This window comes from Lontra canadensis, unplaced genomic scaffold (assembly GCF_010015895.1).
Source record: "Lontra canadensis isolate GAN:19392208 unplaced genomic scaffold, GSC_riverotter_1.0 scaffold64, whole genome shotgun sequence".
Lineage (NCBI taxonomy): Eukaryota > Metazoa > Chordata > Mammalia > Carnivora > Mustelidae > Lontra > Lontra canadensis.
Window position 1 is genome coordinate 10,995,035 of NW_022631058.1, and position 14,691 is coordinate 11,009,725.

At 53.5% G+C, this 14,691-nt stretch overlaps 2 protein-coding genes and 1 long non-coding RNA gene across 4 annotated transcripts in view; 1 reads left to right on the forward strand and 2 right to left on the reverse strand.

Annotated features, from left to right (window-relative positions):
- Positions 1–6,295, forward strand: part of DGLUCY (D-glutamate cyclase) — a 71,559-nt gene extending 65,264 nt beyond the window's left edge. For both annotated transcript variants that reach the window (XM_032878637.1, XM_032878638.1), the window contains 2 exons: positions 473–624; positions 5,789–6,295. In XM_032878637.1, the coding sequence (XP_032734528.1) occupies positions 473–624; positions 5,789–5,938 (302 nt within the window). In that variant the 3' untranslated portion in view covers positions 5,939–6,295. The remainder of the gene's footprint in view (positions 1–472; positions 625–5,788) is intronic.
- A 4,127-nt stretch (positions 6,296–10,422) lies between these two features.
- The window catches only part of LOC116879954, a 28,791-nt gene continuing 24,522 nt past the window's right edge, over positions 10,423–14,691 (reverse strand). Inside the window, exon 2 of the long non-coding RNA XR_004385140.1 lies at positions 10,423–11,274. This is a non-coding gene — a long non-coding RNA (uncharacterized LOC116879954). The remainder of the gene's footprint in view (positions 11,275–14,691) is intronic.
- Positions 12,533–13,706, reverse strand: GPR68 (G protein-coupled receptor 68). The gene has a single exon (XM_032878640.1). It carries the CDS (start codon positions 13,620–13,622, stop codon positions 12,540–12,542), a length of 1,083 nt encoding a protein of 360 aa, XP_032734531.1. The 5' UTR covers positions 13,623–13,706; the 3' UTR covers positions 12,533–12,539.

Here is a 14,691-nt window from a genome sequence, read left to right on the forward strand (position 1 = left end):
CTCACCGCTGAGCAGAGAGCCCAATTCGGGGCTCGATCCCAGGACCCTGGATCATGACCCGAGCCGAAGGCAGAGGCTTAACCCACTGAGCCACCCAGGTGCTGCAGGAGAGTTTCTTAATGTCAGAAGATCTGCAGCGGCTTCCTAGGGGGAGAGCCTGAAGCTTCTTGGCTGGTCGGTGGGTAATCGTAGGTAACCCAGGTGGTTTGGAGCAATGCCTCTCGACCTTTAACTTGAATCAGCATCCCCTGGAGAGCTGATTACTACTCCGAGTGCTCCCTGTCTTTCCTGCGGAGTTCCTCTGACGTAGGTCTGCACTGGGACCCACGGATCCATTTCTTACAAGTTCTCTGGTGCCATGCGTGCCCCTGACCTTGGTGCCATTCTCTGAGTTGAGTTCTAGCTGCTGAGTGGCAGGGTGACGGACCCCATTACCTTTCCACTTCTATGATAGAATCGTTTTTTGTTCTAGGTGTTTCTAACTGGGGAGGCTATGCCTTGGCCTGTGCGCTGTACATCCTAAACTCGTGTGAGGTCCACCGACATTACCTCAGGAAGGCAGTTGGGCCCTCCAGATCACCTGGGGAGCAGAATTGGACTCAAGCCCTTCCATCTGTTGCCAAGGTAACATACCAGATGGCCACATCCTGGCATGACGAGCAGGCCTGTTCCCAGCTATAAGCTGAGGGTCCCAGGCTATAAACCAAGGATTCCAGGCTATAAACAGAGGGTTCCAGGTTATAAGTCGAGGGTTCTGGGTTATAAACTGATGGCCAGCACCACTGCTGGAAGTACCACAGCACCACCACAGCTAGAAGCAGAGCCTGCCTCTATAGGGAAGCAGAATTTGCCACCACACAATGTGGCTCTTTGACATGTGGATTATTTTAGGCTGATTATTTTTAAAAAACAGAAGGACTCAATGACTCCGCCATTCCCTCCTTGGGCCTCAGTTCCTGCGGTCCCATCTGCTGACTCTGATTCCAGGCTCAAACCCACCCCTTCATGCCCTGCTCCTCCCAGAGCCTGGAGCACCTTCTGCGGGAATTTTCCAGAGTAATTTGGATCTTGGGAAATTGGCACCAAAGCCCTGACTTTATGTCGAAATTCCAGGCCTGAGGTGACTTCCCCTGAGAGCTGTAACTTCCGCCTGAGCTTCCCCTTCACCTGACAGCAGGCAGCAGGCTGACAGAGCCTGAATCAGTAGAGGGAGCTGGGGTGTGTGGCCTGGAAGGGACAAGACTGGGGGGCCTGAGGCCTCACACCTGAATGGTGTCCTGGGTGGCGGGGGGCGGAGACAGACCATGCCCTCGGCCACTTGAGAGAGACAAAAGCTGGCCAAGGGGCAGAGGTCACAAGAGCAGACTATGGTTCACGGAAAGGAAGAGCTTGCCTTCTGCAGAGCTGCCCGGCCCTGTGAGGAGGAAGGCCCTGACAGGGGCCCAGTCAGGGTTGAGGGAAGGGTTCCTGTGCTAGGTCAGGCTGGGCCACTAACCTCACGGCCACTCCTAACCAGTCCAAAAGCAGTCTCCTGCACCTTCCCGCCTCACTTTCCCCGTCTGGTCCCCCAGAGGTCTAGACTGCTAAATGCAAGACCAGGAACTGAGTTTCTTGTGTCTGCTTTCCCAGCAACCAGCAGAGGGAAACAGGGTGCTTGGTAAATTCTAGAGAATGAATGAATAAATGAACAAATGAACGTATGGATGGTTGGTTGGATGGACGGACGGACAGATGCAATGCCCTGTTAGGACAGCAGTTCCCCAACCTCAAAGGCATCTGAATGATCTCAGGGTCATCTTAAACCCCAGAGTGCAAAGCCCAACCTAGGCTTCCTGGCTCATTTGGCCTGAAGTAGGCCAGACAAGCAGCCTATCTGACACGTTCTGGGTGATCACACTCGGAGACCCTGGATTCGACGGTTGGTCTGGGAAGACGGGAATGCAGTCTAAGGGCAGGAAGGTTCCTGAGCGTGGAGCCTGGACATAACAGCTCAGGTGGGAAGAGCAGTTGTGATGAGTGCCCAGGCAGCCAGTGGCTGAGGCCCAGAGCCCCTCACTGCTGAGAAGCATGAGTTTCCAGAGCCTGGTGTCTCCCTCTGTTTCTCTCTTTCTGCCTCCTGCCAGCCCATTTCTCCCTAACATCTCTCTGGATTGACATTGTGCCCACTTTACAGATGAGGGAGCTGGGATTCCCATAGGGGAGGTGGCTTGTCCCACACACCCAGCTGAGAGGGGGAGCTGGGACCTGAGTCTGGGTCTCTCTGACTCCATTCTCTGGGCTCATTCCAGGGCTCAGAAGTTTTCCGGTTCCTGGTAATGCCAGGGTGCCACATGGGGTGGGGTGGGGGGACTAGATTTGCTGAAGGATATTTTCAAGGGAAATGGCCTGCCCCAGTGGTGCCCAGAGGGCCTTGGGTACTTTCTTTGCATTTCCCGGATCTGAACTGGAAAAAAAGCCTCAGGGGCCTGCCTCACGCATGATTCCTGATTCACACAGACACAAAAGAATGAACAGAGCCAGGAAAATTCATACAACCCAAACGCTTACCCTCCAGGGATGGAAAATTCTCCCTTTGGGTTTCCACACCATTCTTCATAAATACATTAATAATGTATCACCCTTAGGAGGAAAATAAAAGGGAACATTTTCAAAACAAAAGTAACAAACACATGTGTGTTGAGCCCCTCCTCTGGGCCAGGCAGTTTTGCTCTGGGAGGAAATGGAGGGTCAGACCCAGCCCCTGGGTAGGGAACTCGGGATCTACTGCAGGTGGATGGAGGGTAGAAGGATAGAAGTGTGCAGGGCATGGGGACAGAGAACAGGCCCTTAGCTCATTCAGAGAGCTCAAGAAAGGCTGCCTGGAGGAGGTGGCACTGAGCTGGGTCTTGGAGAGTGAGTAGGCTCTAAGTAACCAGGTAGGAGAGGGTGGGAAGGGCCTTACAGGCAGCAAGTCCCACAAAACAAAGGTGCAGGGGCATGAAGCAATGCTGCGTACAGGAGAAAGAACTGGAATCATCACAGCGGAGCTCTGTACGTCGCTCCCTGCACATCCCTGAGTCATCAAGGACTGCTGGGCAGAGCTGTGGCCTGAGCGGGTGGTACAGCTGGATTGGCTAGGGCATGAGGAGTGTCCTTCATCTCGGCAGTGTGAGTTGCTTGTCAGCGGGGCCTCCTGTATCAGGGGTCTGATCTGATCATGACCGTGTCGGGTGTGGGCACCATGCGGCGGAGCCCAGGGAAGGCAGCCGCCACCCTCTAGGGCACACCCTGCCCGCTCTGGCCTTTCGCTGTGCCCGGGAGGTTTATCTGAATGCATGTCTCAGACCTTGTCAGGAGCTACAAGCTGACTGATGACAACTTACAGGAGGGACTACGGATGGATGGACGGATGGACGGATGGATAACGCAGATAATGGACAAGGCAGGAATGTGGCTTCATCCTGGGCTCCTGTTCTCTTCCAGCACTCCCATCCCACTCCATTTCTCTTGCTAGCTTGAAACACTGAGTTACATGGAATAGAGAAGCGCTTCAACCATAAGTGGACAGTAGGTGGATTTTTCCGTATGTACACATCCACGCAGCCATTGCCAAGGTCATGGCACAGAACAGTTCTAACTTCCCCGAGGGCCCCTATCTCCCACCCCACTTTGAAGAGCGACATCATCCCCCACTGTGCATATAGCCTGCCAGGCTCCCCGTGTGAACCCCCGAGACCACCTCCATGCTCAGCCTCCAAGCCCAGAACTCATCCGGGCCTCTTTCCCTGCTCACAGTGCCCTGCGCCCCAGGCCCTGTCCTCCCGGTCTCACTTCAGACTGTCTCTCCCCACATGCCACGCTGTCTCTGCCTGGCCTGGGATGTCACGGGAGGTACTCTCTGCCTCCAGCTTGGTTCTCCTCTCCTTCTGCTACCTCCTCCACTTGGTGGAGTCTCTTGGAAGATGATGAGATGGTTCAGTGATTCCTGGAAATTTGCCGGCTGTCCCTGCTGGCCCAGCTGTTCCTTGTGGCTCTTCCTAGAGGCTGAGTTCCAGCCCGTTCCTAAGCTGCTGATGGCTCACATGCACCCTGACACCCCAAGGACCCTCCCTGGGGCCCAGAAGGATGGGAATGGTGCCAGCAGGCAGTGTGTGGGAGGAAACGCACCCCCCCTACTCCCGGATCCTAGAAGCACTCCCCCATAAAGAGAGGATATGACACAATGGGGAGAGAAATGGAAGAATAAAACCCAAACAAAGGGCAGGAAATGGCATTCTGGGCCAGGCAGCCTCTGGGAAGGGGCCGGAGGACAAAGAGATGCCAGGAAATGCCCTTGGGTGTTCCTCCCAGGGCAGAATGGAAATGCAGGCTCTCAGGCCAGCTGAGAGGAGAGCCATTCCCAGGTGACCTTTGCCAGCTCATTCTCCATTGTTTGGACAAGTTTGCAGTGAGTGCTCCTCAAGCACCCCTGACTTGGCTCATTCCTGCTCTTTTATCACCTGTGGTCCTAGATGCCCCTCCTCCAGAAAGCCTTTCCTGAGCCACTCTGATAATGGGGGTTGGATGCCCCTGCCCTGTGCCATGATCTCCACGGACCATTCCTGCCTGATCAGTCATCTGGACTGTGAACCCCCCAGAGCAGGGACCATGTCCCATTCACCTCTGTATCCCCGGTTCAGGGCGTGGCAGGTAGCAGGCAAGAAAACTTTGACTTTGACGGGGGTGGGATCATTGAGCAAGTGCCTGGGAAGGAAGGTGAGAGCCCTTCTCAGAGACTCTCTGCTGGAGAGTCTTGGTCTCCTCCACCCATCCCCCTCCTCTGTTGGTGGAGGAGGAGGGAGAGGATGGGCTGGACTTCCGCCCCTGGGGTACCATCCTCCTTGTGTCTTCACTAAAGATCCACCTTTCTCAGGGTGACCAGAACCTTCTAACCAGAGGGAGACGCATGGAGGGCAAGTAGGCAAGTAGTTCTTTGGGACCTTACTTTTGGAGGAAGTGAGGAGAATCGAATCACTTAAAAAAAAAAAAAAATTTCAGCAAGTACGGCAAAGGAAAAAAGCTCTGGGTTAAAGGCCAGGGGACCCAACCATGCCAATAATAATTTACTTGATTTCATGAGCACCTACTGTGTGCCAAGAACCACACTAGGTGCTTTACTTGCATTAGCTCATTTAATCCTTACAACAACCCACTCAGGAGACATTACTACTATTATTATCATTAACATCCCCATTATACAGATGAGGACACTGAGGCACGGAGAAGCCAGGGAAGACCCAAGTCAGACCTGTCTGATCCCAAACCCTGCCTGCCGGGCCCAGGATCAGGCTGTATTTCCTGCAGGGCCCTGCTCCCTCTAGCTGCTCCCCCATCCGCACTGGAGAATGCTAAGGGAGATGGGACATGGCCCACACCAGCAGATGATCAGAGCCAAGCAGGGGCTGGTTTGCAGAAAGTAGCCCACACTGTACCCACAGAAGTGAATCTTCCGTGTTTTTGACAAACGTTAAATGCAATTTTCCATAATAACCACATTTAGTTACATGACTGTAACTCCCAGAAGAACACCCCAGATTCCTTGAAGTGGCTGCTTCTGAGGAGGGGCTTGGGGCAGTTGGGGCATGATGTAGGACACCTAATCTTCATGATGAGTCTCTCAGTGGCATCCGTATGGTTAAGTGAAATTTTATTTTTAAAAAAGAGACCACACCAAGTCAAAAGCTCTTCCTCCCCTTGTAAATGTATGCATCTCTTTCTTTTTCCTCCCCCTCCCTCCACCACTTCTGTCTCTGTCCTCATTTTTTTCCAGGAAGAGAAGATGTTGGACATCCTGGTGCGGCACAAGGTCCGGAGTGGAGTGTCGGGGGTCGTGGGCATGGAGGTGGACGGGCTGCCCTTCCACGGCACTCATGCCCAGATGATCCAGAAGCTGGTGGATGTCACCACAGTGTGTATGTGACTGTGCCTGTGGCCCACGTACCAGATGGTCATGCCTGGACATGAGAAAGTGTTACCCAAGGGTCCCAGCTTCTTTCCACGAGAGTCTTGCACATGAACCCTGGCTCTGGGTGAGCCCTGCCCAGGGTCCTACATGACCACTGCCTGGGACAGGGTCGTGCTGATGATACAGAACCAAGGAGAACCGTTCTTTGGGGTTTCTGTTTTTTTTCTTTTCTTCCCGAGTACGTGGAGGCATTGATTTCAACCCTCCTCCCCCTGGGCACCCACGTGGTCTGCTCTGAGAGTCTTCTGATCAGTCACGTATGGGGACACCAGCAAAAATATTCCTTGCCAGGCAGACACAAGAGTAGGCATGACCGGTGAATAATCCCACAGGCTAATTAAGAAATACTAAAATGTACAAATATGTAGTGCCTATTTACGAAGTTCTGGGACTTTACCACAAGTACCAAAATATTTATACCTTTGAAAGCTTTCTTATTCAAACAATGTTTTGTTTATGTGGTCCTTCAAACCTGACGTTTCTCCCCATCACCTCCTGTATGCCTCCTGCCTCTCTTTACCCCCACAGGTCCTGGCACCGCCCCCACCCACCCTCCCCGCAGAGCCTGACACTTCTCCCACTCCTTCCCCATATGCTCAGCCCCAGCCAGGAGCCATCGGCTTTGACCTTCCCACAGAGGAGGGCAGGCACCCTCCTGAGCTGGGGGCTGGGTCGGGATGGTGTTGGGCTCAGGTGCCTCATGGGATCCTTCCGGAAAACTGTAGTCAGCTGGCACACATCTCCTTCACCATCTTGCACTGCATATTTCCCAAGAAAATTAGAAGTAGAGTCACTGACCACATCCCATTGCAGTCCCGTATTGAACGGGGACAGTACCTTGTGCTGGCTCACGGCTGAGTGATGGCTGACTCATCCAGATGGCGGAGTCTGGCTTCCTGGCCATAGCCTCAAATGCTTACTGCGGCTGCTTCATTTTATTTCCTTAAACACATCTACTCCAGTTCTTTAAGGGGCCTTGGTTGTAAAGCGTGGAACACATGCTACCCCAAATTGTCTACCAGCTGTAGAAGTTAAAGCCTGAGTTTACAGTAAGCAATCTGGGATTCACTTCCAGTGCACCCTACACCAGGGCATGGCCAAGAGCCCCTGGCCGGAAGCAGCTGGGGTGGGGACCGTCCAGACCTCCCCTTGTCATTTTGGCCAAGTGTCCCCACCTACAGGTCTGTGCTTCTGCTGGTGTGAGCTCGGAGCTGATGTGCTCATTTAATGAGCTCATGCTCCCTCCACCTGCAGTTTCTCACAGCTCGCTGAGTCCCTCCCAGCCCCAGGCTTCATGGGCTGGGGGTCCTCCAGGGACAGTTTTGGTCCTGATTTGCGATGGCAAAGCTCCATGTCAGGCAAGCCCCTGAGAGCGTCCCCTGGCATTTTTGAAGTCTCGATGGCTAGGAGAGAGAAAAACCCCACTTCGGTAAAGCTGCCATCACTCTTCTGATTCATATTTTGGAGAAAGACACTAATGGGCCTTTGGTTTTACAATAGTAATAAGAGAGTTCTGTTCTGACGTGCAGTGGTTTAAGGCAGGACCATGTAATAGATTATCTGCACTGTGGCCAGAAGTTTATGGGGAGATGATGAACTTGTTTGGGAAAGAGGCTGAGACCCAGGTGGAGCCCAGAGAAGGCTGAGAGTGGGGGGTCCTCGCTCTGGATTGAGGCACCCAGAGGCCCCCCTGCAGGGAGAAAGGGGCTCAGGTGCAAGAGAGAGCCAGGAGTATACCCCTTAGCTGAGCCTAGCCCAGGGACCACTAGAGCTCTGAGCTCCAGGATTCGGTTTTCATGTGTTCCTCTCCCACAGTAGAGATTCCTGGTCAAGCCTTTAGTAAAGTTTTGCTCAAATATGTCTCATCTTGGCCATGTTTTGATCAAGAGCCTGTGTCTTCGTCTGGGGTAGCATGGTGAGCATGGCTCTGACCTTGGGGAAGCCAGTTACAGCAGGACAAGAGTGACCCACAGGGAATGGTGGGGCAGCTCAGGAGAAGAGATGGGTTAGGGCATCCAGTAGATTGGATTTGTGGAGCAGGTGAACATCTCTGGTCATTTCCAGGAATTTAGGGGTCTCCTGGCAAGCAGGGTCTAGGGTGCTCTTTGGGTGTTCAAGGGCAGGCTGGAGACGTTGGGCATATAATGGAGAACATACCCTGTAGACCCTGCAGGAGGTGAGACTCAAAGGCAAGCAAGCCCGCTAATGGGGTCAGGGTTCCTTAGCCCCCTGCTGTCCTCTGGTCCAATGTTGTCCCATTGCTCATCTGGGCAAGACATTCCTCTGAATTCATTTCCTGCCCCTCTTTGCCCAGGCCCTGCTGATGGCCAGCAGCCCCTCAGTCCAGCCTTCTACATTGTGCTACTTCCTACCTGTTCCGTGTAGGTTCCTCTGCCCCTCAATGAAGTCTAAGTCTCAGAAGACCCCCGTTCCAGGCAGGATGGAGAAGATGTGGCTTAACAGCAGTTCCCACAAACTCAACATATGTCAGTCATGATGATTTGTTTGCCAGAAAAATTAATGTGTCAACAGAAGCACAGGGAGGTAAATGGTCCCTTTCTCCTCAGTGCATATCAGACAGGCTTAATTTCACTTCAGATCCAAGCATCACATTTGAAGGTGTGAGTTTTGTTCAGGTGAGGTACACGAAGGTGAGAGCTTAAAACCTGTTGAGTGGAGGGAGGTGGCTTAAAGAGCTGTCTGAGACTGGGCTGGATGCTCACCACTTCTGCTTCCTCTTCCTGCATACATAGGAAAACTACCTTTCCCAGCCTCCCTTGCAGTTGGGTTGGACCATGTGACTGGAATCTGGCCAATGGAGTGTGAGTAATATATATCAACCACTTCCAGACTTGGCCACAAATGCGCAGAGAGATCTTGTTGCTTCCCTACCCTGTGTGGATGGAAGAAGACACCAAGATGTTGGAACCTCTTGACAAAAGGATCCTGAATCACATCCATCACTTGGATAAAGACTTGCCAGAATTGGCAGCCTCTTATTGGACTTGGCGTGAACAGGAGACAAACTTTTCTTGTTTTAAGGCACTGTGATTTGGGGGTTATATTTGTTACTATAGTATAATGCAGCTTTGTCTAATTCAAATTTAGAGAGTTTAATACTGAGAAGTGGGGTAAGAAAACTGTCTTTAGATGCTAGTACCTGAAGGACCATGTGCCCCAGAGGCACAGTTCATGTGCTCTAAGGCCAGTGGGGAAAGTGATCTACCTTGGCTCATTCGGAGTTAAGATTTTCTCCCCAACCTTGGAATGATTTATCTTGGTTAGTAGCAAATTGGTGTCATTAGTGGTATTTGTTCAGAAACTGGACCATCATTTGGGGGGGGGAGGGATATGTCTGGGATAATTCAATGGAGAAGAAATTGGATATCATGACCTCTATGGTATATTCCAGCACTGCTATCTAATGTCTAATCTAGCAGTGTCCCGATAGTTGTTGAATTAAAGCAGATGGAATTGAAATCCTACCATTTCTCCTGATCATTGGGTACCATTGTGACCTGAGGGTGATTGGCATCAAAGGCCATTGTCTTGCTAGATGAGTTCCAGGCATGGAGGCTATAGGATCACCAGCTTCAAGAAGCAGGTTTTTGAGAAAAGCACTGAACCAAGCAGACCACCTTCTGGCTCTCTTGGTTATACCCGTCAGAGGAAAGCAGCAGATGGGGATGTATTCCGTGCTGAAAATTTCTCCCACTCTTGTCTGGCCAACCCACAGACCAGTGTATATAAACAGGAAGATGAGCCTTCATCTTGCTAAGCAACACTGGTGAATGAGAAAGGAATCTAATCACTCTGTCACCTTCTGTCCAAACCAGATGAGCCTTTTCCTCCATCCATTCTCTCAGGAGAGAAACGAGTCTTAATCCCCAATGATGTCCTCACTTAATCTGTTTGGAAGAAGGATCAATTCTTGCAGAATCCTCCAGGACTCCAGGAATCTGACTCAGGAAAGGATTAAGTAACCAAAACCAAATTTATGTTTTAATATGATGCAGCTGATCTTGAGCAATAAACATGTAGCCTGTCACTGTTGAGAAAAAGCTAAAACCTAAAAGGGCTGGTCAACAAATGTGAGCCTCCCCAAACAAAGCTCAAGTGGTGAGGACACCCCCTGGAGATGACTCAACAGGTCTTTCTACTTTGGCTGTCTTTCATTAATGAAGAGGGTGGTCTGTCTGATCAAGCCTGTCCTCGCTGTGGGGAAAAGCCACCTAGAGGGCAGAAGGGGTCATGTGTCCAAGGACAGAGTGATAAGTCTCCAAATCACAGGGTTGGACTCTGTCCTCAAAGGGGAGGGGGCCAAATTAAGTCCCAGAGTGGATTTGCAACAATGTGCTAAAGAGTTGAAGACACTTTGTGACTCTCAAGAAGAGGGAGAGAAGACCCAACTTCACCTAAGGACTGCAGCACACTCCAGCTGTGGCTGGTTACTTTGCTTTATTTGCAGACTCAAGTTTGCTACATAAATCCAGTGCACAGTCCAACACGCACATACTTGGCATAAAAGAGAGGACAATACAAAAATACAACTCTTGATAGTAAAAGGAACCACCCTCAGCTCACCCCAGTCCATCCCAGTGGGAATGCCCATGTTTAAGGTCAAAATAGGAGGAAATTTGGGATGAGGGGGCATGGAGGCCTCAACCAGTGCCACTGCCCCAGTAAGATTCTGGGGTGAGACTAGGTAGACTTTTCTTGGCAGGACAGCCACTTCTGCCACCTTCATATCTGGTCACTTCTTCCTTCAGGAAGGGAAGAGAAGCTCCCCAGGTTATGGGAGGCCCTCCCTAAGGAGCTACAGTAGGGCTACCCAGTCAAAGCCAATGTCACTTCCAGCATGGGGCCTCTGCCTCTGGGTAGCCCTGATTGGAGGGTAAGAGAATCAGGATAAATGGACTTCTCAGAGAAGGATGGGAGGAAAGGGGAAGAGAGATTGGAGATATTCTCCTTGGCCTTCCTTTCAGCAGATTCCAGAAATGTTCTGTGGATGCCAGCTTGAATCTCCCCATCCCTGGTCCCATTCTAGGCTTGACCACCCAGTCCACCCAGCCCCTTGAGTGTGGGGAGCTTAGCTTGAATCCCAGAACTCTGAGGGAAGTCAGAGCTGGCCCCAGCCCACGGCCAGGAAACCTGAAGGGCTAACATTTGTGCAAAAGTGGCCAGATCCTTGGAGCAGCGAGAAGTTCTTCTGGTCCTTGGCATGTGCACCAGGGTGGAGGCTCAACATGGCTGGGCACAAAGGTGTAGGAGAGATGAGACCTGTACTGAGCCTTCAGGGATAGAACGAGAGAGAGCAGTCAGTACCTTGGGCTACACGCGGCCCCTGGAATCTGCTGTCACCTTCCAGGGAGTGAGGTGGGCCACCTGGCAGAGGAGCCGTGCTGGGGAACAAGGGCGGCAGGAGAAGCCTGGGGCTCCCTCCTCTCCTTGTCCCAGGGGCTATTTAAACCATCATGGAGCTTAACCGCAGGGCTTTGGGCTGAGAGATGCTAGAGAATGTGTCTCTGTTTTACTTTGTTATAGCTGAGGACAGCGAGAGGATATCATGAGACTGCTGGACACTCCACAGGGTGTGGAGGGGGACAAAGTGCGAACTAGGGGGCAGGGGGAGGCAACACCACCATCAGTCACACAACCCCAGCCTCAGTGTCTTGGCACACAGCTGTCATGGAGACTGGCATTTGAACCATGAACACATGCGTGTGTGCGTACACACACACACACACATCCCTAGCTTCCGCGTCCGGTGCTTCTGGGCAGATGGAAACAGAAAACTAATGAGCAGGACTCTGCTTGCTGGGAACTCTGTACTGACACAGAGCTTTCAGTACCGGCTGTTTGAAAGGACCACAGACATGGCCCCAGGGAGCTCTGCGGAGCCCTGGGATTTGTCTCCTATCAGTCCTGGGGCTTGGGAAGTCCACTCAGCTCTCCCTCTGAACGTGAGATGAGCCTGGAGCTGGGGTCTCTCCTCTGCTGTCATTCCCCTCACTGTCCCCCACCACACACTTCCAGTGCCCAAACACCACCTCCCTTCTCCCCATCCAACCTCCCATCCGGTCCTCTTCCAGCAAAGGGGTAAGGCCAATTGTCAGTGATGACAACACAGCTTCACATGTCGTGACCCCAGGAAGCACTGGGGCCTCAGGACAGGTGTCATCTGTGACGACGGCACTGGAAGGTCCTCTCACAGGTACACCCAGGAACCTGCCCTCATGCCCCAGTCCCATCCTCCATGCCCTCACACTCTGCACCAATCCCCTCCCATCAGCTTCTCTTCAAGAACCTCGTGGAAATGACAGTTTGCCCTCTTCTCCTCCCCAGGAGCCCAACCAGCAGCAGATGACACCCATCAACTCCCGGGGCCCATCCCCACCGGGTTCAGCAAGCTGGAGCGGGCTCCCCGGGCCAAAGAGGTTCTCATTCCAGCAGAAAGAGGCACCTGTCCTTGGCCAAGGGCAGTGGCCAGCAGCAGCCAGCAAGCTCAGCCCTCACCAGCGCCCCCGCCGATGGTGAGACACTCACCGCCCCCGAACTAGGCCAAGCCGCCTGCAGGGGACCCCCCGGCTCCGGGTGAGTTCGGGGTCTGGAAGGTTGAGTGGAGCCTGGTCAGCAGCTCGGGCTCGTCGCTTTTCCCGGAGGCGTCTGCGGCGCCCAGCGGGTAGGCCTCCCGGCCGCGGCCACCACCAGCGCAGGCGAGGAAAGCCAGGCAGGCCCCTCGGAGGCGGCCCAGGTCCCTGTGCGTGGACTCGCTGACAAAGCAGTAGAGCACGGGGTCGGCCACGCAGTTGAAGCTGGTGAGCAGCAGGGAGAAGTGGTAGGCGTTGAAGACGGCCCTGGCGAACTGGCAGCTGGCCTCCCAGAGGCTGCGCACGAGCAGCAGTGCGTGGTAAGGCAGGAAGCAGGCCAGGAAGATGACCACGGTGCTGAGCACCAGCCGCTGGATCTGGTCCTTGCGGCTCTTCTGGGTGCCGTGGCTCCGGCGCACGGCCCGCAGGATGCCGCGGTAGGAGGCCAGCAGCAGGCAGAGCGGGAAGAGGAAGCCCACCAGGAAGCGGTAGTGGTTGATGCCGCGCTGCCGCGGCTCCAGAGGGTAGTGCTCGAAGCAGACGCGGTGCCTGTCCCCGTCCTCCACCACCTCCTTGTGCAGGAAAAAGTAGACGCTGGTCAGCAGCTCCTTGACCCAGATGAGCACGCTGACGGCCACGGCCGCCTTGAGCGTGCGGAACTGGTGGAAGCGGAAGGGGTGGGCCACGGCCAGGTAGCGGTCGATGGAGATGCAGCAGAGGAAGCCCACGCTGATGTAGATGTTCTCGTACAGCAGGATACCGCACACCTTGCAGGACAGGTCCCCGTGCGACCAGTGGTCGTGCTGTAGCACGTACTGCAGCCAGAAGGGCAGCGAGCAGATGTAGAAGAGGTCGGCCACCGTCAGGTTGCACAGGTACACGCCCAGCTCGTTGCGGGCCTTGATCTGCAGGTAGCCGAAGTAGAGGGACAGGCAGTTGGCCGGGAAGCCCACCACCAGCACCGCCACGTAGACCACCGGGGCCAGGGTCTGGTGGATGGTGTGGTCAATGCTGCACAGCGAGGTGTTTTCTGCGGTAGCGTTCCCCATCGCTGGGCCCCAGAGCACCTCACCCCTCACGGGCGCAGGGAATGGGCAGGTCTCTCCACGGCCATCTTGCTAGTCGGATACGGCTCGAGCTGTACGGAAAGCTGGGCCTCCTCAGTGGTGGGTAAACCCCTGAAAGGTAAAGGTGGGAAAGGCTTCGGATAACGGCTGCTGACATTTATGTAGCGCCTACTGTGTGTCAGGTACTGTTCTAAGGGCCTTCCTTAATGGAGAAGATGGACCAACCTCAACCCAACTCGACTATCTAGTTGACTCTCTTGGTCACATGCCAAGACACTAAATGGCGGTTTATGCCTCCCTGTCCCCCCTTCCCTGGCTTCCTGTTCCTTATTCATTTTCCTGGTCACTCAGGGCAGCAAGCAAGGGGAGGAGCTCTTATGAGCACAAATTCACCCTGAGCCCCACTCTCCAAGGGACGCCCAAGGTGAAGATCAATTCCAACCCACACACAACAGTGAGGGCTCCGGCCACTCTCCACCATGACAGCACTAGGCATCATTCACATTTTTCTACTTGCTCCCAGGAAGGCACCAGGTCAGTCAGCACTGAGGTCACAGCCTCTTCCGGGAGCCTCTCCAGAGAGCCCGGAAGTGGCCCCACCTTGCCACATCCTAGTGGGCTCTGGCAAGAAAGGAAGGCCACACTTCCCACAGGGCATGGTGTGGACTCCTGGGTGCTCATGGGGAGGTGCTACCTCACCTCCTCTCTGTGGAATTGAGGACACAGCGCAGGGAACAGCATAAGGAAGCAACAGAAACGAGCACCAGGCCGGGGTCAGCTGCTTACAGGCTGAGAGAGTGATTTCCCCTCTCTGAGCATCTTTGTCCTCCTCTGTAACCCGGCTGTAGAAACACCTGCCCTCAGGTCAGTATCAGGGCCACGTAAAATGATGGATATGGATGCCAAAATCCACAGCATCGTTTTGCCAGAGGCAAAGGGGCGGAGTAAGAGATGGGAAGTCTTACATTGGTGAAAAGCCCATATTGTTGAGAATTTAATGAAGAAAACGCTATTGCTATGTGTACAGATACATTTGAACAAGAGAGAACAA